Below are 24235 nucleotides of genomic sequence, written 5' to 3'. Positions count from 1 at the left end.
TTTTATTTTATTATTTATAATTTTATGAAACTTTCTTCTGCAAGAATTTCTCCTAATGAAAAAAAAATTGTTGAGTAATAGTGTTGTGTTTATTGGAGATAAAAGCAGTGATATTAGTGGTGTTGCCTTGTATTTATTGTATTTGTTCGAAGCCATAAATATTCTTTACAAAAATGCTGCCAGTGTTGTCAAATGTTTGTAAGAAATTTTAGACTGCCTCAGTAATATGTGTAGAAATAGTACTGTAATATGTGTAGTTTTGTAATATTAGTGGAAAATTGAGTAAATAACCATTAATCAGTCTTAGAATGGGAGAGGCAAAGAAAAGATTTATTTGACTGTGATGACTGTATAAACCAGGGTTCACCAATATGAGTCGCCTACGGGGCCTTTTCTAAGAATAGCTGTTTCCTACCTTGTTAAATCATTGTTGATAATTATTGTGAGAAATCATTAACATGATCAGTGTCTTCACATAGATCAGGGGTGTCAAACTCAGTGTCAAATCCGGCCCGACGTACAATTATATCTGGGCTGCGAGATGATTTTATATAGATCTATTATTATTGTTTTTAATGTCCCGACGATATGAAGGGCTGATAACACAAACTACAGATCCCATAATGCAGCGCTTCAGCTATCTTACCGAACGCTAGACTACCTGAGAACATTTCAGCGTCCAGCATTCAATTCGAGCTTCTGTTGATGTATTTAACCCTATTGTAAAGTTATTGTGTAACAGCGCCTCACAGTGGTGAAGAGAAAAGCTGATTCTGAAAACAGAGCCTTTCAAAACCAATGGAATTCTGAGTGTATGTTTACTGACACTGGCGGTAAACACGTGTCTCTTATTTGTGGAGCGAATGCGGCTGTAATTAAGGAATTATATCTAAGACGGAACTACGAAACAAAACATCAGGAGAAGCTGAAAACCCTGAATGCAGAGCAGAAGATACAGAAAGTAGAAGAGTTAAAGTGAAGCTGGTGTGAAAACAGAGGAGAAATCAGAGGCACATCAGCCGGTTATTTACTGAGGGAGAGTTTTTGAAGAGCTGCATGATGAAGCTGTGAGACGTCTGGTGTTTGACTGGAGATATTTTTATGGAAAGCAAAATATTTTAAGTTATTTAAAGTTTAAGATTATTTTTTATAAAATGGCATAAGAGCAAAGAAATCTGATTGTTTTGATTTGTTGTTATTTTAACGTTTTCTTTAAAGCACAATTTAGATTGTGGCCTCTGCAACTCTTCTTCTTCTTCTTCCGGCTGCTCCCATTAGGGGTTGCCACAGCGGATCATCCGTCCCCATACCCCCTCTGTCCTCTACATCTGCCTCTTTCACACCAACTACCTGCAAGTCTCCCTCACTACATCCATAAACCTCCTCCTTGGTCTTCCTCTTTTCCTCCTACCTGGTGGCTCCATCCTCAGCATTCTCCTACCGATATACCCCATGTCCCTCCTCTGCACATGTCCAAACCATCTCAATCTCGCCTCCCTCACCTTGTCTCCAAAACGTCCTACATGTGCTGTCCCTCTAATAAACTCATTTCTAATCCTGTCCATCGTCATCACTCCCAACAAAAACCTCAACATCTTCAGCTCTGCTACCTCCAGCTCCACCTCCTGTCTTTTACTCACCGCCACTGTCTCTAAACCATACAAGTCTCACCACAGTCCTATAAACTTTCCCTTTCACTCTTGCAGATACCCTTCTACCACAAATCACTCCTGCTATCACTTTTCTCCACCCACTTCACCCTGCCTGCCATCTTTCCTTTACTTCTCTAACACACACTTCATTACTTTGCACTGTTGACCCCAGGTACCTGAACTCCTCCACCTTCTCCACCTTTTCCTGCAACCGCACCCCTCCACTGCCCTCCTTCTCATTCACACACATGTACTCTGTCTTACTCCTCCTGACTTTCATTCCCCTTCTCTCCAGCACATACCTCCACCTGTCTAGGCTCATCTCAACCTGCTCCCTACTCTCACAGTTTAAGTTCTAGAAATTAATGAATGCAGGGACATGTGACCTGTAGTTGTAGTCAGACATTACATTCATTGTCTGGGATTAACAATTAGATTTACACCCTTCAACTTTACGTCTTTTTTTTTTTTTTTTACAAAATCACTGGCATGCAAAATGTAGGAATTAAAAGCAAGTGCAGGAAATTTACTTTAAAATGCACATCCAAATACAAAAATACAAAACAAACCTCTAAAGACTAAATACATGCACAATGAACAAAACCTGAATATGAGCAATGACAATCAGGAACAGCATTTAAAAGTCACAGAGTGAGGTGGACAGTGAGTTGATTGTTTGAATGAGGAGCAGTATTAAATTCAGTGACACCCTCTCAATTTACAGTCAGTACACTTAACAATTTAAGTCAGCTTTTCATGTAAGTCATGGTCATAGTTGATTAGGCAAGATTAAAAATGAGATCCAGTAATACCTCAGTACTTTTCTGTAATTTGTTCCAAGACTCATAACAAGTGCTGAAACTGACTTTTTTATGCAGTACTGTACTGTATAGAACGCTTTGGATTGCACTCTGTGACACTGTTCACGAGGAGACTTTTTAGGCATCTGTTTTACCAAGACTGAATCGCTAACGAGTTTCATCACGAGAGTTAGTGTCGAGTTCTGAGCATGAGCACGAGATAGAAAACATTTTTTCAGTTGTCATAAAGTGACGAGTCACAAATATAATGAGTTCCGCAGCCGACGAGAACCGAGGTTTTACTGTACAAAACAATTTAAAACCAAAATGTGTAAGAGACAAAGCATATACTTCAGATGTGCATGAGTGAACTGAGTCCTTTTTAACTTTTATTCAGTTTTTTATTTATTGCCAAACCAATTTGTCTCATAAGGAGCTAAGAATGATCTTTTGTGTGTAATTGTTTTTTTATTTTTTATTTTATATCCTCAAACTCTAGATTGCAATTCTGTCCCTTGATTATATCTGGGGTGTCCGAGAATTTTTGTGTCTCTGCAATCTAATGTATATGTCAATAAATGTACAGTATGTGCTAAAAAAATTGGCAACTTTTATAAAAAAAATAAAAAAAGACCAAAAAGGTATTAGAAATATTTTCTGTATGATTTCTTTCATGCAGGCTTTTAGATCATTTAATTACACTCTGTGTTCAGTCTTGATGTTGGTATCCTCTTTCTCCAGTTTGGGATTGTGACCTTTAACAGCATCAGCACTGTCATAGATTTCCACCACCCTCTCAATGTGCTCTCCATGATCCTCTAAGTAGTTTACACACTCAGTAATCTGTGACATCTCTGTCTAATTAATAAAAACACTAAACTGGTGATTTATCGTGTATCTGCTGTTCTGTGCACAACTAAATGTCACAATGATTATGTTGACAACAATCGCACATTGATGGAACAGGGAAGTCAATACTAGTCCTAGTAGTAATAAGAGTAGTCATTATAATGTTATGGCTGGGGGTCATTAGTCAGAGAAGCAACCAGCACACTGTATATAGTTCCTCTTTTAGTTTAAAATAATAATTTGCATTTCAAAGAAAGTAAATTTAGTTCCCAGATACAGGGAGCACTGAACAGTTTAATGTAGCACCCATTGAATAGCAGCCTAAACTAATGAATAAAAATAAAATGACATTTTACAACCCAACATTTAAAAACAACAATTGTCTTTGACTGTGGCAAAATGAAAAGGTTATAAACAGTTGTGTTCCACAAAATAATTACCAGGAAAAAAGTGCATTTGCTTGATGTGATTTTTATAAAGAGTACACCAGAGATAAATTGTGGAATAGAAGATTTATGTCACAGATAAACAGGATAAATGAATTAGTCACTCAGAGATGGACTGAAGGGAGACATAAAAACAACATACTCAAATATATGCAAAATATTGAGCAGGAAACGAAACAGTGATGTACAAATTAGGGGGAAATAAATCACACCTTAAACCAACCAGAAACAAAACCAATATCAACAAATAAATACATTTAGAAATTACATGCTTTAGATGTAAGAGAGGACAATCAACTAAGCATGAAAAAGACTGAACATTTTAAACTATGGAAGGTTGTTTGACAACATACTGGAGTCACTGTATGTACCTTTTTGTATAGTATCAAAAACCGTTCAAGACTAATTTGGTAACATGGCAATAGATGGTGCAAAGTCACAGAGAGCAGCGACCTTCAAAAGACAGTGTGCTAAAAGACATTGTCCTGTGTACATCGGGAGCTGTGCAAGTAGTGCTTTTCTCACAACTTATGTTACGATATCTGCAATTTCATCATGAACAGCAAGCAACTCGTGAAAATTATGATGAATATATAAATAATACAGAACTTGTCTATAAAACTTTTGATACCACCTATATATATATATATTTATTTATTTTGAGCATTAGCAATATGGTCACAAAAAACAATGTAATATTTGTTTAATGTAATTATATTGTAGAAACCAGTTTCTCCCTTCAGAATGTCAGTCACCTGAAAAAATATATTGTCCATGTAGACTTGCATTCGTGACAGGATGGAAAGTGTTACATGACAAGGATTTGGTTTGATTTGGATGAAATATATAATAGGCATGTACAATAAGCAGGTCTATTTAGAAAGAGCTACAGGATGCTCCAACTGCTAATTTAGCACATTATATAGACATACAAAATTAACTTTACAGAAACACATTTTTCTCACAGATCCAGGATAATGTAACAAAACACGGAACATCATTTCATTGTTTACCACGTTGATTAGTCTCGATCTTAACACAGTGCTCATTATTATTATAATTATTTGGTTGCCCCGCGTACCAGAACCTGAAATCCAGAGAATCAGAATCAGACTCTGATCAGTGTGCATTTGCCTTTAGGTACAGTATACACTAATTGCTAATCAGAGTTAATCACCATAACAAAAACAACTTATTTTGTCTGTCTAATAAGAATATCTACAAAATAGATTTTGTTATACATTTTTGAAACATTTTTTTTTATTATAGTTTTTATGGTTGTGTTTTAGTTGTGCACCTATCAGATGTTTGGAAAACCTGATGTAAACATACAGTATAATAAATCACTTACGCAGTGATCAGTGGTGAACCGTCCACCCATTTCCAAACCCGCACTGTCTCAGTGTCACTCAGACCAATCCAAGCCTCCTTGTTGTTGAGCTGATTAACGATGAACTTCTGCAAATGACATCACAATATACTGTATAATTACATCTCTCTCTCTCTCTCTCTCTCTCTCTCTCTCTCTCTCTCTCTCTCTCTCTCTCTCTCTCTCTTTCTCTCTCTCACTCTCTCACTTGTTCCTCGGCGCTGTTTATGATCACCAGGTCTGCTCCTCTGTTGATGCAGTCCTGTCTGCTTCCAGTCCAGGTTTTCATCCCAGTAAAGATGTAGTAAAAACTGCTGTTAAAATATTTCCATCCCAGTCTGGAATATTTGTCTAAATACATAATTGTACATGTAACAGCAAGCAATATTGTATTTCCTTCTCATTTTTATTTTAACCTAAATTAACACCAGACTTTATGTATGTGCATAGATGTGTCTGAATATACAATGGTACATGTTTTTTTGTTGTTGTTTTTTTTCTGTTGTTGTTTTTTACAAAACGATCTCAGTTTTACATAAGAAAAATAAACAATATGGCATCCTGTTCAAGGAAACTGCTCAGTGGCGAGGTGGCATAATGAAAAGGAGTATCTGATATTTAATTTTATCCAATAAAAATTTAATTGTAAGTTTGCCTTGTAACTGAAAAATCTTTTTCTTATTTATTTATGATTTGTGATTTATGAATAACACCCTACAGTTAGTGCTGCTGTAAAAGAAAATAAATACCGAAATTCAGTACATTCTTGCTAATACTTCTGAATCAAGAATTTACCAGCTCTATAGTAAAAGGCCTTGAAAACCACCTACAAACTGGGACATAAAAAATTTATGCTTTCTGATTGCCTTGGTGCTCATTTAAGTATACTGACTAAGTATAAGATTTTCCCACACTTACCCGTCAACATTCTCTGAAGTCTGTCTTTTTCATTCTGTAGCTGGTTTTTTTGGGTTATCAGGTTGCTGTTGTTGGTTTGCAGCTGGTTTCTCTCTATAGCCAGGTTGTTGTAACTGGTCTGTAACTGGTCTCTCTCTATAGTCAGGTTATTGTAGCTGGTCTGTAACTGGTCTCTCTCTATAGTCAGGTTGTTGTAATTTGTCTGTAACCATCCTATCTCTGTAGTCAGGTTGTTGTATCTGGTCTGTAACTGGTATCTCTCTATAGTCAGATTGTTGTAGCTGGTCTGTAACTGGTCTCTCTCTATAGTCAGGTTGTTGTAACTGGTCTGTAACTGGTCTCTCTCTTTAGTCAGGTTATTGTAATTGGTTTGTAACTGGTCTGTCTTTACAGTCAGGTTATTGTAACTGGTCTGTAATTGGTCTCTCTCTATAGTCAGATTGTTGTAACTGGTCTGTAAGTGGTCTCTCTCTATCGTCAGGTTGTTGTATCTGGTCTGTAACTGGTCTCTCTCTATAGTCAGATTGTTGTAACTGGTCTGTAACAGGTCTCTCTCTATAGTCAGATTGTTGTAACTGGTCTGTAACTGGTCTCTTTCCATAGTCAGGTTATTGTAACTTGTCTGGAACTGGTCTCTCTCTATAGTTAGGTTGTTGTAACTGGTCAGTAACAGATTTGCTCTAGTATCACTTTACATTCATAAGATAAAATATGAAATCCTTGGCAGCATTCTGTTTTAGCACAATAATCAGTGGTGGGGTGGGTTTTCTGTTAGCATGCCAAAGTTGATCTTCCAAAAATAATCCATGGGAATGCTGTCACAAGCTACTGTCAACGCTCCATTTAGAGAAAATAAATAAACACTTTCTGACAAATCAGAATCAAGAAATCTAAATCTCTGTGGTAGACACTTTGATCTCAATTAAACATAGGAGCTCCTTTTAATGCTATCTGGTGTTTTTTTTTTTTTTTTTTTTTTTTATGAAACTAATTTGTCTCAGTAGGAGCTCTCAGATCAACCATCTTAATGGATCTTAACCATTTCCATTCATTGGACATAAGAGTACAAATACGAATGTTTTGTATTGGAATTTTATTTCTTTTTCTGTCTGCATTTCTGACTTCTGATAATGTCTTGGGGTGTCCAATATTGTATCTCAGCAGTCAAACATATTATTTAATACAATATGATAACGTACTAAAAATAATAAGGTAAAATGTAATAATGTAAATAAACAATCATATCTATTGTAAAAAACTGTTCAAGACTTAAATGAATAAATGAAAAATAAAAGTAGTAATCATGAGAACGTTTTTTACCTGGTTGTTGAGTCTTAATGTTGGGATCATTTGTTGGTATTTGATTATGATCTCTAACAGCGTCTGCCTTTTGCCGGTTTTATCCCGCTCTGCGGGTGTTTTGTTTTGGCTCTGCCTTCTTCCTTTAATAAAGACGCCGGCTTCTACTTCTGCCTCCGCCTCTGTGTTCGCCGCGTGACATATATATATTGTAAATTATAATGTATCTGCTCTTCTGTACACAACTAATAAACACATTTATTGTGTAGGCAGCAAGTGCACAGCTTTTAAACTGTAATGAAACAGGAAAGTCTGTATAATAGTCATTATTATGTGATGGCCAGAGGGCATTAGTCAAAAAGGCAACCAGCACAATGTACGTAGTCCTAGTGTGGTTTTAATAACAATTTGCATCTCACAAAAAAAAAATTTGTTACCAGACTACAGTCCAATGTATAGCCTCTTGTATAAACCTAACCTAAACCAAAAATTACTGAATAATTAAAAATAAAAATTTTGCAATCCATTAGTTAAAAACTAAACAATTTTAACAAAACAAAATATTAAGAGTTGTGTTCCATTAAACAATTATCAGGTCACAAGTGCATGTGCTTGATATGGCTTTTATTAAGAGTACACCAGATGTAATTGTAAATTTATAAAAGGTTCAGGTTACAGAAACACTGAGTAAAGTAACAGTCACAATCATAATTAAAAAGCACCCAAGAAACTGATTAGAGGAAGGCCAGAACTATGAGATGACACCATTTGCAGCACTTCATTAACTGAAAGAAAGCAATGGGCTCGAATATACACTGTATGGACTAAAGTATTGAGACACCTGACTTTTTGAAAAACTGCTACAACACAGTTAAAGGCATGCAACTGTATAGAAAGTCTTTAGATGCAACAAGTTGTAATAAAATGGGGAAGACTCTGGAAATTCTCCAGGAAAAGGCTGTCAAGATTCGGAGTATTTTCTGGGTAATGCTCCCACCCGGGACTTGTTACTGTATGTATAAATAGCTCTACTTTAATTACTTTTTATACTTTTTTTTTATGCTGGTTTGTTTGCTTTGTTTTTCCAAACATCTGTTCAGTTAATCGTGTTTTTCTTTTGGACATTTTGTATCGTTCTGTGTAATCTAGCCTTTAAGTTTTGTTTTCCATAAGTTCTTTTTTCCTGTTCCTGATTCCTTGATTTTTCATTGCCATTAGGTTAAATGTGTTTTTGTCCCATGTTTGCCTTCCTTCCCAAACACCCTCCCCCACGAAGAGCATTGCTCCACCCCCTGGCTCAGTTGAGCATGTCACTTTATTCCAAGCGCTAACTGCTTCTACCTGGGATTCGTTTCAGTGTGTATAAACAGCTCTCCCTTTATGCTGTCCTTTTGCTGGGTTGTCTGCTTTGTTTTCCCTAATGTTTTTCAATCAAGTGCAGCAGTTTACATTTAAGGGCCCATGAGTTAACAGTTAATGTCAACAATTATGGAACTGAATGGACATTAGATGTCACCAGATAAGGATGGTTTCCATTTATAGTCTGGTTCCTCATATGATCTTAAAGTTTTTTCTTGCGACTGTCACCACTGGCTCGCTCATTAGGGATGAATTTATAAGAACAGAATTATCCATTTAAAATTAATATTTATAATCTATTTATTTCTGTAAAGCTATTATGTGACAATGTCCATTTTAAAAGTGCTATTTAATTAAATTAAATTGAAGTGAATTAACTGCCCATTTTTCAATTAAAATTAATAAATATAAAAATATTACATATAATGTATCTCCTCTACAAAAATTTGGGCTCATTGAATGTTCTAGGAATTAAATACACTAAAATATCAATAGAATCCAAATTATGGCCAAAATAACTTCCATAAACATGACAGTTAATTATTTTATTTTGTATCTTTTACATGCTACAAAAACAAACAAAAAAGCTTATCACGAAAATATGCTACTAATCAAACATTTACCATGAACAAATTTATATAGAAACAGTCGTGACTGAACTTTAAGTGAGCTTTGAGGGTAGCAGGGGAGCATGCAAAGAACCATCACAAGAACATATTTCATTAACAAAAACTTTGTCAATAGTTTATTCATTCACAGAAATTTTTTAAAGCAAAGCCATTAGTAGCTTGTAGATAAAATTGAAGCAAAATAAATGTTCAACATACAGTATCAGAACTTAAAGATGATAAGATAATGGCATTGCCCCACACATTATGGGCAAATGAGATAAGCTGAGTTGACCTGCTCACCATACAACATTTTCTTTCACATTTTGTTAAATGGTCATTAAAACAAATGGCAAGATTGTCAATGTAAATGTGGTGTAAAAAGGTCTAATTAGAATTGCTACATGATGCTCTGATTGCTAATTCATCACAATATTTTACACATACTGAATTAACTTTACAGAAACACATTTTTCTCACAGACCCAGGATAATGTAGAAGAACACGGAACATTATTCCATTTTTTACCACGTTGATCAGTCTCAATCTTAACACAGTGCTCATCGTTAATATTATTTGGTTCCCCTTCATACCAGAACCTGAAAAACAGAAAATCAGAATCAGACTCTGATCAGCGTTCATTTGCCTTTAAATATGCACCTTTAACACAACTCTTAATAAAAGTTATTCATCATAACAACCTATTTAGTCTGTCTAATAATAATGAAAATAAACTGATTGTGTTATCATGGGTTAATCCAAGGCCAAGATATTATGGTTGTGTTTCAGTTCCTATCAGATGGTGGGAAAACCTGCTAATAAACATACAGTATAATAAATCACTTACGCAGTGGTCAGTGGTGAACCATCCACCCATTTCCAAACCTGCACTGTCTCAATGTCACTCAGACCAATCCAAGCCTCCACGTTGCTGAGCTGATCAACGATGTACTCCTGCTAATGACATCACAATATACTGTATAATTACATCTCTCTCTCTCTCTCTCTCTCTCTCTCTCTCTCTCTCTCTCTCTCTCTCTCTCTCTCTCTCTCTCACCTCTTCCTCTGGGCTGTTTATGATCACCAGGTCTGCTCCTCTGTAAATGCAGTCCTGTCTGCTTCTAGTCCAATCTTTGTTTTCAGTAGAGAAGGAGTAAAAACTCCAGTTGAAATATTTCCATCTCAGACTGGCATATGTGTCTAAATACACAGTGGGACATGTTACAGCATGGAACAATATATTGTCTTTTTTACATGCCAACACCAGACAACACATTTTACATAACATCCTGTAACTGTAACTGATTACTTTTTAAATAGCATCATTGAGGGTTTTTCAGCATTTTTCAACAACTGTGGTTTTAATTTATTACACTGTTAAATGAGTTCTTTAAATAATTATTTTTTAATTTTTAATTTTATTTGCATTTTTTATTTTTTCCCATTCGGGAAGTTCTAGCTGCACCAAAACGCTTTGGGAACGCCCCTGCGTTATCCACGCTCTGAACCACGTGTGAAATCTGGCCAATAGGCAAGATGTGTGGGGGGTACACGCAGTGGATGTGTTGTTTGCTTAGCTTAGGAGCATGCTTAGTCGGCTTTAGAGAGAATCGGCTATTAGCATTTTAGCCGTGTGGCAATGCGCTCCCGGCTGCTGGCCAAGCTCCCGTTCCCCGGGGAGAGCGCTTGTTCCTTCTCCCGGTGCGTGTAACGCAGTGCTCCATATTTCTTCCTCCGGACTTTTCCCTGGTGAGAACAATTTCGAAAAGCGCTCTCCGAGGAGCGCAATCTCCCTCGCGGCTCTGTCCCGCTTTGCCGAGGCTAGCGGCGTCGGCGGTTGTGTGGCTAGCAGGCCGATCTGGCAGAAGGCGTGGAGTCAGACAGGTCCTCTCCAGCCTCCCCTGCCAGGGTTGAGTGCCTGCTCATCGGGGAAGCATGCATGCGAGCGGCGCGGTGTTACATGTCTCTCTCTCCGAGAATGAGATGATGGATGCTAGCGAGCTCGTGGACTCCTCACAGCCTGTGCTGTACGAGAAGCTTCTCGAGGTCGTGACACGGGCCGTGTCCAAGCTGGATCTAGCTTGGCTGGTCGAGAAACAGAAGCAGGGCGCACCCAGTGAGCTGGATAAGTATTTCTTGCACCACGTTTTACAGCCTCAGCGTTTTCCCCTACCTGCACACCCAGGTGTCCGGGTCCTGGGAGACCCGTTTGCGGCACGTGCTTTTTCCAGTGTTCTCGAGACAATGCCGCATGAGGTAGAGACGCTAGCTAGCTATCTCTCCCCAAGTGTTGAATCAATGAAGGCTTCAGTTTGCCTACAAAGAGCCACTTTGGCTCTGGTAGGTAGGGCTACACGGCAGGTCAGGCTGCGAGTTGCCTCCACACGATGAGTGTGTTGCAGGCATACCAGGCTGGCCTGCTATAAGAGATGGTGAGGGCTCCCTTCTGAGTGCCACGGTGGCCCCTCCTGGCCTGATCTGGTGACGCTGTAGGTAAGGGCGATTGCTCAGGAGACCGCTCACTTACAAGGAAGTACCACTGAAATTCTGCCGTGGTGGGGCTGATCGGCAGCAGCCTTGGCCTGGTACGTCCGGGCCCGGAAAGAGAGCGTTGCCACCCAATTCACACGGGGAGGTCCTAGGGGCTCTAAGCCCAAGGAGGGGCTGGCTGATCTATGGATCATCCTCGCCTCTAATAAATGGCCCATGGTGCGTAAGCCCTGATGGCTAACATCTTGGAGGGCGGTGTACACCTCATGCTATGGTGCCTGTCCCTCCCCGGCACCACCGGAAGGACTGTCTGCTAGCCCTGCCAGGGGACGTGTTTCAGGGCGCAGCATCCCTCCAGCGGTTCGCTCCCCGTATTTCTGCCCGAAAGGTGGCTGCGGACGGGGGAGATCTGCTGCCTCTCAGGAGGTGTTGTTGGCTGGAGAGCAACGCTCCAGCCACTTTGACTGGGTCAGAGGCTAGCCCTGAGGGGTTGGTTCCCCTGTGTAACTTTGTCAGTCTGGGAGGGCTGCCAGAAGTCTCTCAGTAGGTCCTGCGTACTGTAGAAAAGGGCTACACGATTCAATTAGCGTCTTCTCCTCCCCAGTTTAACGGGATGTGCCCCACCCTGGTGGGACCCAAGCAGGCTCTGGTCCTGGAACAGGAGGTGCATACTCTCCTGAGGACGTGGGCCATCATGGTGGTTCCCTCCCCCTCGGTCAGAGAGTCAGGCTACTACAAACCCATACTTCCTTGTTCCGAAGAGGGTTGCGTCCAATTCTAGATCTCCACTCCTTGAACCGCTCATTTATGAGGCTCTGGTTCAGGATGCTCACTCTCAAAGAGGTCATGTCACAAATTAAGTCCAAGAACTGGTTTGTCACGTTAGATCTGAAGGACGCATGTTTCCACGTGGCCATCCTTCCCGCACACAGGAGGTTCCTGAGGTTGCTTTCCGGGCAAAGCTTACCAATATTGGTACTCCCATTCAGCCTAGCACTCTCACCCCGTAGCTTCACAAAGTGCTTGGACGCAGCACTGACCCCGCTGCGGCTCTAGGGCATCCGCATTTTGAATTATATCGACAAATGGTTGATATTGGCTCATTCAGAGCACCAGGCAGTTCAGCATTGAGATGTCGTTCTCGTCTGCATGAAGGAATTAGGCTTCAGACTAAACGCCGGGAAGAGTGTACTTTCTCCAGTACAGAAAACCACTTTTCTGGGCGTGGTGTGGGACTCGGCCAGGTTGCGGGCACGGTTGTCTCCTGCTCGGATCGAAATTCATCCTCACTGTAGTCAGGAGGGAAAGAGAAGGCCAGCCACTCATTCAGAGGCTGCTGGGTTTTATGGCGGCATCGTCCTGTGTAATCCCACTCGGCCTCTTCCACATGAGGCCTCTCCAACGGTGGCTCCGGGGCAGAGTGTTCTCCCCCAGAAGGAATTCATATCATACCATCAAGGTCTCACGGTGTGCCCTTTGAGCCTTGGATGTGTTGATGGACCCGACGTTTCTGTCCCGAGGCCCCGTCTTAGAGACTCCTTGTCATCGCATAACGCTTACGACGGACGCTTCCCTCACGGGGTGGGGAGCGGTCATGAGTGGCAACTCTGCCCAATGCCTTTCCCTCAATCGTGCTGCTCTCGGGAGTTCTGGAGAGAGTTCGCCGGGAAGGAGTTCATCTACTCCTGGTAGCGCCTTAATGGCCGAGCAAGCCATGGTTTGCAGACCTGGTGTCTCTGCTCGAAGGCCCTCTGTGGAAAATTCCTCCCAGGTGGGATCTCCTCTCGCAGGTGGGCGGAGCCCTGGTTCACCCCCGCCTGGAGTTGTGAAAGCTGTGGCAGCTTCGTAGCAGCTTCATAGCAGCTGGTCTCTCTACTGAGGTAGTAGAGACCCTACTCCATTCCAGAGCTCCCTCCACGAGGATGTCGTACGCCGCAAGGTGGCGGCTGTTCAAGTCATGGTGTGAGCACCGTGGCTTAGACCCAGTTAACTGCCCGATTGGTTCAGTTCTGGAGTTCTTACAGGAACAGTTTGCCACAGGGTTTATCCCTTCAACCCTGAAGGTTTACGTGTCCACCATCATGGCATATATCACCCCGCCTGGGGGGCAGTCACTGGGTAGGCACCCTCTGGTGACACGTTTCCTTCGCGGCGCCCGGAGGCTGAGGCCCGGGATGCGACCCAAAGTGCCTGTCTGGGACTTGGCCAAAGTGGCCCTTAGGTACCTGTCAGTCAAGACCGCCTTTCCCTTGGCGATTTCCGCCCTGAAGAGGATCGGGGGTCTGTAGGCTCTGACCGTGGCCCCATCCTGCCTTGAATTGCCCCTGGCATGGCCAGCGTGTCTGAATACGAAACCTGGGTACGTACCTAAGGTGCCTACGGCTTCCACATGACCTGTCGTGTTACGGGCATTCTGCCCTCCTCTGTTTACAGCCCCTGGCCAGGAGATACAGAACTGACTGTGTCCAGTGCGAGCACTGGACACTTGCCTCTACAGGACGAGTCCATGTAGGAAGTCGAAGCAGCTTTTCGTCTGCAATGGCCCTAATAGGAAGGTTTCCTACCCAATAAGCAGACGTTAAGCAAGTGGGTAGTGGATGCCATGCTTTCAGCTTACGAGTCCTCTGGTCTCCCCGCTCCGCTCGGGGTCAGGGCTCACTCCATTCGCAGTGTGGCGACCTCTATGGCCTGGTCTGCTGGAGTGCTTATTGGCCAGATTTTACACGTGGTTCAAAGTGTGGACAACGCAAAGGCGTTCCCAAAATGTTTCGACGCAGCGTCTCGTTCCCTCTGGAAACTAGGGTTACATATGTAACCTAGAGACGTTACTATTTATTCATTTAATTTTATTTCAGAATTAGATTTTTTTGTAAACTTACAGCACTTATCGCATATTCTTTCTTCTCTGTCTTGAAGTTATGAGAAAAAACTAAATAAGCTTTTCATATATCATGAAAATAAGTTATATAGTAAAATATATTAGATTTTATAGTAAAATAGATTTTTATACAAGCTGCAAACTGGAACATACCCAATGTATTTCTGCTGGATTGTGATGCTCATTTAAGAATACTAAATGAGGATTGCAATGATTTTCTCATTCATACCTATCAACTATATAAAATCCACCATTCATCAATGCAATATTCTGTATTTTAACAAGCGCATTTATATTAACAGGTACATTTAATTATAATTAACCTGTTAAAAATCTATGCACTATGTTAAAATTGGATTTAATTACAAGCTGTAAAAACTAAAACTTACCAAATGTATGTTTTCTGATTTTCCCTGGTGACAATTTAAGAATATTAACTGAGGAATTAAATGATTTTCTCACCCATATCTGTCAACATTCTCTGGAGTCTGTCTTTCTCTTTCTGTAACTGGTTCCTTTGGTTTATCAGATTGCTGTTATTGGTTTGCAGCTGGTTTCTCTCCACATTTAGATTATTGTATTTTGTCTGTAGCTGATTGTTTTCTGAAGTCAGGTTGTTGTAACTGGTCTGTAACTGGTCTCTCTGATCAGTCACATTGTTGTAACTGGTCTGTAGCTGGTCTCTCTGCACAGTCAAGTCGTTGTAACTGGTCTTTAACTGGTCTTTTTCTATAGTGAGATTGTTGTAACTGGTCTGTAACTGGTCTCTCTGTACAGCCAGGTTGTTGTAACTGGTCTGTAACTGGTCTCTCTGTACAGCCTGGTTGTTGTATCTGGTCTGTAACTGGTCTCTCTGTACAGCCAGGTTGTTGTATCTGGTCTGTAGCTGGTCTCTCTGTATAGCCAGGTTGTTGTATCTGGTCTCTAGCTGGTCTTCTTCTGTAGTCAGGTTTTTGTACCTGGTCTGTAACTGGTCTCTCTGTACAGTCAGGTGGTTGTTTGCTCTATTCAGAATGTTGAATTTAATCCACAGCACTGTGGTGGAAACCAGCAGGAAAACAAACAGGAGCACCAAACACACTACAGTCACTGCTTCCTTTCTGCTCTTTTCCTAGAGAGAAATGGACACATTGAAAGAGTCAAATCAAATCAAAGTTGCTGTAGTGTCATTTGCATTTTTGTAAGATAAATGTTATGGAACAATAAACAGTGGTGTGGTGGTTTACTGTAACCACAATGTCCGGTAAAGAAAAATGCATGTGAAATGCATGTCAAAATATTAAATTATAACCAGGCAAACATATCCAGAACAAACATTACAGTAGGCAAGGGCCAGAAGATATACAGTCAGACTATAGTGGATTAGAAAAGATTAAGATTAAAAAAAGCTTGCCAAATCTAAAATTTCAGCCAGGTCAACAAGATAAATAATAAATCAACATTTTCTGAATAATTAGAATTCGGAAATCAACAGATATACTGTTTGTGCTTGGTTCGGCAAGCACATATACCATGGTTGGATTGCTCCACAAAAGGTTAGCGTTGGACAGAAGACATTGGACTACTGATCGAAAGATCAGATTTTCAATATATTCAATTTTCATAAGTTCAAATTTGTTTGCAAAGCAGTTTTTAGATTTACAGCCATGAGATGCATAACCATCTAAAATCTATGGGAAATATAACGGTTTAAATAATACCCATGTTTTGTGTTTGAATATGTGACATGGTGCGAGCGAAACAGAAGGCGGAAGCCGGAGTACAGCTCGCTCAGGTTTTAATGACCAGTATTACACACGCGCACACACACACACACACGGCAGCCTTCGGTTAAATAAGTCAGAGGAGCGCTTTGGGAGCAGCGTAGCTGACCCAAGATGCACAGGGAGGAGAAGCGCAGCCGGTACGGAATTGTGGAGTCCGAATGGAACGACCTGGACACGAAAACATAGACCGTACGTTGAGACCAACACATACAATAACGAACGCTGGGTGAATGTGAGAGAGTGGTTTATATAGGAGCGAAGTGGAGTGATGAGTCGCCACCAGCTTGCTCATCAGGGACAAACTTACTCATAAAGAACATATTCATTTTTAATCACCGCATTATCTGTGTAAAGCTGCTTTGAGACAATGTTCATTGTTAAAAGCGCTATACAAATAAAAATGAATTGAATGAGGAGCTTCAGGTGTGCGTGATTAGGCCTGGAGCTCCAGAGAGAGTGAAGGCATGATTGAGGATGAGCCCCAGGTGTGCGTGGTTAAACCTGGAGCTCTAGGGAGAGAGGAGGCATAGAGAGCCACCAAAGGGGGCGTGGCAGGTGGATCCCTGACAATATGATTCCTCCTTGTGTCCTTCATCTGTAGATTACATATCTGTCCTGTGATTATGTCTGGGGTGTCCAAGAACTTGTGTGTCCCTGCAATCAAATGTTTTAATAAATAACTTACAGTATATACTGAAAATAATAATAATAAAAAAAACATCATTAACCAATTACAAATATTTTCTATGTTTAAGGTTAAAATAAATACATAAAGAACAAAGTTAAAATTAATTGTTTTCAACGAATTTTACCTGTGTGTGGGGTTTCCATGCTGTTATCCTTCTTTTTAGTTTCGGGATTATGATCTCTAACTGCATCTGCACTCTCGTAGATTTCTACCACCCTCTCCATGCGCTCCCCCCGATTCTCAGTGTAGTTCACATACTCAACATTCTGAGACATCTCTGATCACTTAAAACAGAACCTTACTAAACTGGTGAATCTTCTTCTGTCTGCAAAGAAGTAACACACTGATTGTGTGTGCAAAAAGTGCACAGATTAAATAATATGCTTTTCTAAATAACCCTAAAGGTGTATTTAACATTTTTGATTGATTAAAACCTCTTAGGCTTCGTGGTTGCGTGAACGCAACTAATAGCCAATTGTTCTCATGAGTTAATGTTTAGCAATAGATTCAATAAATAGGGAGAAGAGTAACCATGACTAACTATACATCATTCTAAAACTCTAAGTCTCAAGCAGCGATTTTAGATCACTGTTTTTCAATGGAAAACCTATAACGCATGTATTTGCTGAATTTGTGTGAGCAGTACACAACATGCGTAAAAAAAAAAAAAAAAAAAAACGCACTACTTACATAAATATTGCAATAACGAGTCACAAACTCATCCACTGCTGCTCATCCCGGTTTAATAGGAAAGATAAGGGTCCAGTGAACAACATGCCGCAAGCATTTCTGCTCCAAACAAACAATAGTGTTGTAATTTAGATGTTTATTCCGACGTTTACATCACATAACTTCGCCTGGTGTTTGTGTATATATGTTTCCGAATAACTTTCGCATAAAAAAACGACATCTTGGTAACAGAAAACAAATATGGCTCGTAGAATAGAGTGTTACAAAACGGTTGAGACCACAAAAAAGTAAAAAAAAAAAAAAGATAATAAAAAAGTAAAAGAGTATAAATCTTGTGTGGAGTCTCTACTCTCGCTACAGGTGTTGCCATGGTTTTTTATGCCTCTCATTTCAAACATTTTATTTCCCAGCCAATAGCATTATGGAAACAAAATGACTGATGGACAATGTAGCCAATAAGTGCAGGATTCTAACGATATATGGGAGGATTTTATTCTCCACGTGTGTGAGGCTTGGTTTTATTACTCTTTACAAACTATACCTGGCTGAATCAGGGAAGAAGCAGTGACGAACCAGGAAGTGATGCAAATCTCAGGTCAACATGAACAGCTGTTTATAGCTCGTGCTAACTGGACTTTGTTTACAAAAAAAAAGAAAACAATGAAAAAATATTTTTGGGGGCGGAGTAACAACAGAGACTTGGAGCTCTACATCTGTAAGTTACAATAAATCTCCACTTATAGCTTTATACGATTTTATTGGTGCTATTCCCTGTTTGTTTTTATAAGAGAAATGCTTGAAAAGTAAGTGTGTGTGTGTGTGTGTGTGTGTGTGTGTGTGTGTGTGTGTGTGTTGTTGAGATTGGAATGGCCATGACTGCAGAACAATAGCTTGTCTGGCTACCTGGCCATCAATATGAATGGCAAATTAATATCAATAGCCCCAAACATGTATAACAAAAGCCTTTAATGGTCAGCCATTCATTAATATGCAGACTGTATGAATAGAGTATGAATGATCACCTGAGTTTAGCAGGTGTCTCTCAAACAGAGGGAGGGAGAAAAGGCTCAGACAGTCTCAGATAAATGTTTGTAGGACTCTCATTTGGTTTGACAATCTTCATAAAATTTGAAATATAAACATGTGAGACATGCAGCTTTTAACCCAGTACTTTTCTGGATTGCTCCAGGACTGATTTCATGTATTTATATATGAAATAAAATAATGTTCAATGCAGGAAATGTATATCTTTGGCACTTCATCATCTATAACTTAAAATCTTTTTAAGCAATATTAACTTTGCTGATGGACAGTAAAGCTCAAAGTGTCTTCTTTTCAAATATATTTTAATTGTGTATGTAGCACATTTTTATCAGGAACTGTTAACATTTAAAGTTAGGTAGAGCATTTCAGCTGGGAGTCCAAAAATTTGGGCAGGGAGGGGCGAACCAGACATAGTATCAGAATAAATGTTTGTAGGAATCTCATTTTTTATGATATCTTCATTCAATTTAAAATATAAACTCATGAGACATGTGGCTTTCAACCCATTACTTTTCTGGATTGCTATAGGACAGATTTCATGTATTTATATATGAAGGAAAACATTTTTTTTTTAACAATATCAACAGTGAATAATGGACAGTAAAGCTCAAAGTGTTCTCTTTTCAGAGATATTAATTGTGTATGAAGCCCACTTTTATCAGGAACTGTTAACATTTAAAGTTAGGTAGGGCATTTCAGCTGTGAGTCCCAAAATCTGTGTCGAAGGCTAACATAATTTCTTAATGTAATGATTGACTGTCTTTTCTCTTTAATTAACTGAGGGTGTTTTCTGCCATAATATGGATTTGTAAGTAGTTGGGGTAGCTCTAATAGGGCTACCTACTCTGTACTCACTCTTTTTCTGCAAAGGGCAAGAAATGTCATAAAAAAACACTGACAAGGTACACCAGTTTACCAAGCGGAAAATGTAGCTGAAAACCTTAGCATGCTATATGAACAGTTTGCTACAATGGCAAAGGACTACATTTGCCATGAATAGTTTTGTTTATCAGTAAACCTGTAATAACCTCAATTATGATGGAACTAAATTGAATGGACATTTGTTGTCACCCAGATGAGGATGGGATTCCTTTTGAGTCTGGTCCCTCTCAACGTTTATTCCAAATATGATCTCAGGGAGTTTTGCCCTGCTACACTTCGACTGGCTCGTACATTAGAGATTGAATTGAATTTTAATTGAGGGAAACAATAAATGAAGATAAAGGATAGAATACACTGTTAACAATTTACACCAACTGTAGTTTGTGAGGTGATGATATTAACACAATTTGCATTGCATTTTGGGCAATTTCTGTGATGGCACTTATTCATTATAGTAACAATTACAAACTGTAAATAATAGTAGCAAGGTAGTAAAAAAAAAACTAACTTTTGAAAAATAATCAATTTTGGCAAATTAAGAAAAAAATATTAAATTAATAAATCATCTGCTTTAGTATATATGTTAGTTTTGAGCTTATTTGTCAGGGTACAGTTAACTGATGATTTCAGTTCCCAGCAGCCATCACAATCCCCCAATATTCCCGGCACAGATTTTAAATCAGAGTCAACACACACACACTTTCGTGCTCTGCATCTCCAAGCTACTGACGGAGTACAGGTGTGCCCAATTACACACTATATACTAGACTCCCTCTAACCATCTTGCTGGTAAAGAAAACCATTAAGAATGCTGTGTTTTACTGAGCTAGTATGTTGATTTTTTTCCCATATTTCACTGTTCTAATTTTTTTTTCTTGTTTATGCCCTAGTAGTGGGGTTTGCCTATTACCTGACCATGGCCTGTTATATATTTTTTTTATTCTGACTGCTGATTAGTATTTGTTTGCTTGTTTTATACTTAACCTTTTTACCCAGCATATGTATCCCCCTCTGCCATTGTGTTTTCAGTGCACGTATGTAACAGTATTATTAATTTTTTTAAAACTTTATAAAATTAAGACCTATCTACACTGAGAAACATAGTTGTATCTACTTTTTAAATGAAGAAATCAAATCTTATAGATATTGTTACACATTGACAGTAATTAAGTAAGAAATTAAACACTTTTCCTGAGCCTGTACCTCTGAATACTGTGAGGTGTTCACAAACCTTTGGTCATAGTGAACACAGGACAGACGTTCCTTCTAGCTGAAATTAAAATATTACTTAAAATATCTTTTAAACTTATGTAAGTGTAATTGTTTTTATTGCTACTGGAACATTTGTCAAAGATGCGGTTAGAAAATATGTTGAATGACCTCTGACTAATCATAACTAGGAATTTAACACCAGTGTTGGGCAAAGTTACTTTTAAAAGTAATGCATTACAATATTGAGTTACTCCCCAAAAAAGTAACTAATTACGTTACTTAGTTACTTTTTATGGAAAGTAATGCATTATTTTACTTTTGCGTTACTTTTGCGTTACTTGTATCTCTTTCACGCCTTACATGTGTAAGAGGTGTAATATAGCTAATTGCCATTAAGAAATAAGTTATATTAGGGCAAAAGACATTTCTTAAACATTTAAAATGTTTAATAACTTCTTAGAGAACAATAAGATGATCGACCAAATTTTGACCACAAGGCTGAACACTTATCAGTGCCTCCTTAATAAACTGTCATTCACAAAATAACTGCTATAAAGTGAAGAGAGGGATGGTTAATGTGAACTCATTATAATTTTTAAATTAAGATGTTCGCATATTAAACCATTTGTTCAGAGTCTGTAGTACTATGGGGAAATTATTTAACTTTTTTTGTGTGTGTGTGTGTGTGTGTGTGTGTGTGTTATTCTACAAGGAGTCAGACAATTAGACTGCAGGTGCAGGCTAATAGGAGTGTGTTTGATCCTGCTGTGCAATCCTCCATTTTGGAGCAGGTGAGCTGCATGATGTCTCCGGAATATCCCCGTTAGCATTCTCATTAATCACCTGCTCGAAATTCTGTTATTCTCTAAAATATTACTTCTTTTATTAATGATTGCCTGCTTCATATTCCTTTCATTTTTGCTTTGAGTAAATAAAACATATTTCTGGTTGTCAGATTAAGCAGAAACTGGTAAAAAAATTAAAATAAAAAAAATCTCACAGTGCAGCTAGATGGAATCATCTTCCAGAACAAAAACAAGGATCACCTGTGACATCTAAATACTCTCCTTCATACCGAATAGAATAAAAACAAAATTTGTATTTAACGTACCAATGTTTAAACTTTAATCAGTAGGAAGAGTCAGAGGATTAGTCTGTAGTAGAGGAAGAAATGTATCACGTTAGTGCTCTAACATCCCTTTTTTTTTTTTACTTTGTCACCGTAATAATCCACAGCAGACAATGCCGAAGAGGTAATTCTAATTGTAGTCAAGAAAAAGGAAACATTCAGGCATTTAACAAACAAACTATAACGGCACGCAAAAATCAGAAACGTGGACAAAAATTGTTCAGCAACAATATAATAAATCATAGTTGGGTAACATCAGCAGTACTACATTAGGATGAAAAAAACTGAGCAAGAAGGTCACAATTTCTGAATGATTTTATATTCTCTGTGTGGGCATGTGGGTACCTGGGCACAAGTGTGTTTAGTCAGTATGGTCAGGTTGTGATATTGTTTTGACCTCTTGTTATATGCCGTTATATCAATTAATCAACTTTAAACAATGGTTTAATTGAACTGATTTCTATCTGTCATTCATTTTAATATATACTGTATAGTCTCTTTATTCTTCATTCTTGGTGATATCAATGGCACTAAAGGATTTGCACAAAAAAATCTATTGCTTTTATTGTTTATTTTTGTTTTTATTTCTTTCTTTTTTTCCTCATTTATACATATCGTTGTTAGTTTTTCAATTGTTTCCAGTTTTGTCAAATTGCTTATATTTAAGCTCATTTTTAATTTCTGTACATGAAGTACTGCAGTTCTGATGTTTTGTATATTTTCTCTTTTTAATCCTTTTCCTATTACTCCTTGATTTACTCTGTGTGACTGACACATGAACCTTTAATGGAGCAAAACTAGTTTTTTTTTTTTTTATCTTTAATAAAAGCAACATTAAGCACATGCACTTTGGGCCTTAATTTTTTTTTTACACAACTGTTAAAATATTCAGTTTTTCTATAGTCTTGTTGGAATAAACTGATAGATTGCACAATTTGTATTTCACATTATGGTATAAAAAGATTAAATAGGAACTACGGTATTTACATATTAATGGTTGATGCAACAATGACTTCTCTGTATGTACAGACTTCCCATTTTCATAGCACTACATCAGTGTGCAGTTGTTGCCTTTACAATCAGTTCACACAAAAGACCAGAGATACGAATATCCAGCGATAGAGTGAGTTAAAAAAATTATTAGAAATGTCTCAGCTTGTTGCATATGTGAACTATGCTGAAGATGAGGAGCACATCGAGGAGAGCACATCGAGAGGGTGGTGGAAATCTACGAAAGTGCTGACTGTATTAGTGGTCAAAATCCCAAAACAGAGAAGGAGAATGCCAACATGAAGACTCAGCAAACTGGTAAAAAAAAAAAAAAAAAAAAAGCATATTTTATAAAATAATAATATACAGTAAATAAAGGAAAAGTAAATAATCAATCTGACAAAAAAAAAACAACAACATTGTATAGCTTTTGCTCTCTGCATTTATGAAAGTTTTTAACAATGTTCAAAATAGATATGATTAGTTCATAACATTTGATGCTTTTATTGCATTTTATTCAGTACTTGCTTTCCATTTATTGATTAATGCACTTGTTTTCAGGGACACCTAAAGTCTCGGACACACCAGACATCATCAAGGGACAGAAATATAATCTAAAACCAGGAGTAATTTTAAAGTTAAATATTGATGCTTCTGCTAGAGATGATGTATAGGTTTTTTGCTTTTAAAAATAGCATTTATTCTCACTGTATGAGTCCTGTCTGTGATGAAGCTCTTTGTTGTACTGCAATAATATTGATGGGTTCTATAGCTCTATCATAATGATGGGATTAAGAGGTGGATTGACTCAAGTAGGACACAATGCAATATTCTGTATTTTAACAAGCGCATTTATATTAACATGTAAATTAAATTATAATCTACCTGTTTAACTCTATGCACTATGTTAAAATTTGATTAATTACAAGCTGTAAAAGCTGTTTTCTGATTTTTCCTGGTGATAATTTAAGAATATAAACTGAGGAATTAAATCATTTTCTCCCTTTTGCCGGTTTGTCCGTTTTGTTTTCCCTAATGTTTTTCAATCAAGTGTAGCAGTTTTACATTTAAGGGCCCATGAGTGAACAGTTGTTAATGTCAACAATTATGGAACTGAATTTCTGCATTACGGTTTTCCTAAAGATTTAAAATAAAGGCAAATGTAG

The 24235-nt window shown here is 38.4% G+C and overlaps 1 protein-coding gene and 1 long non-coding RNA gene across 2 annotated transcripts; both read right to left on the bottom strand.

Annotated features, from left to right (window-relative positions):
• Positions 1-3752: 3752 nt before the first annotated feature.
• On the bottom strand, positions 3753-15927 carry LOC310721563 (uncharacterized protein; the record flags this gene model as incomplete). The annotated part of the gene is made up of 6 exons (XM_083533347.1): positions 3753-4289; positions 4352-4834; positions 5099-5205; positions 10358-10500; positions 15131-15779; positions 15895-15927. 5 exons carry the CDS (start codon positions 15925-15927, stop codon positions 4750-4752), a joined length of 1017 nt encoding a protein of 338 aa, XP_083389473.1. The 3' UTR covers positions 3753-4289; positions 4352-4749.
• A 978-nt stretch (positions 15928-16905) lies between these two features.
• Positions 16906-18467, bottom strand: LOC310721399. The gene is made up of 3 exons (XR_014532018.1): positions 17813-18467; positions 17247-17465; positions 16906-17088 (listed from the first exon to the last, which is right to left on the bottom strand). It is a non-coding gene; the product is annotated as an uncharacterized lncRNA (long non-coding RNA).
• Between the last annotated feature and the right edge of the window lie 5768 nt (positions 18468-24235).

Source organism: Silurus aristotelis (genome assembly GCF_946808225.1).
Source record: "Silurus aristotelis genome assembly, chromosome: 27".
NCBI lineage: Eukaryota > Metazoa > Chordata > Actinopteri > Siluriformes > Siluridae > Silurus > Silurus aristotelis.
The sequence above is the reverse complement of the archived record's forward strand: the minus strand, read 5'-3'. Positions and strand labels throughout refer to the sequence as shown.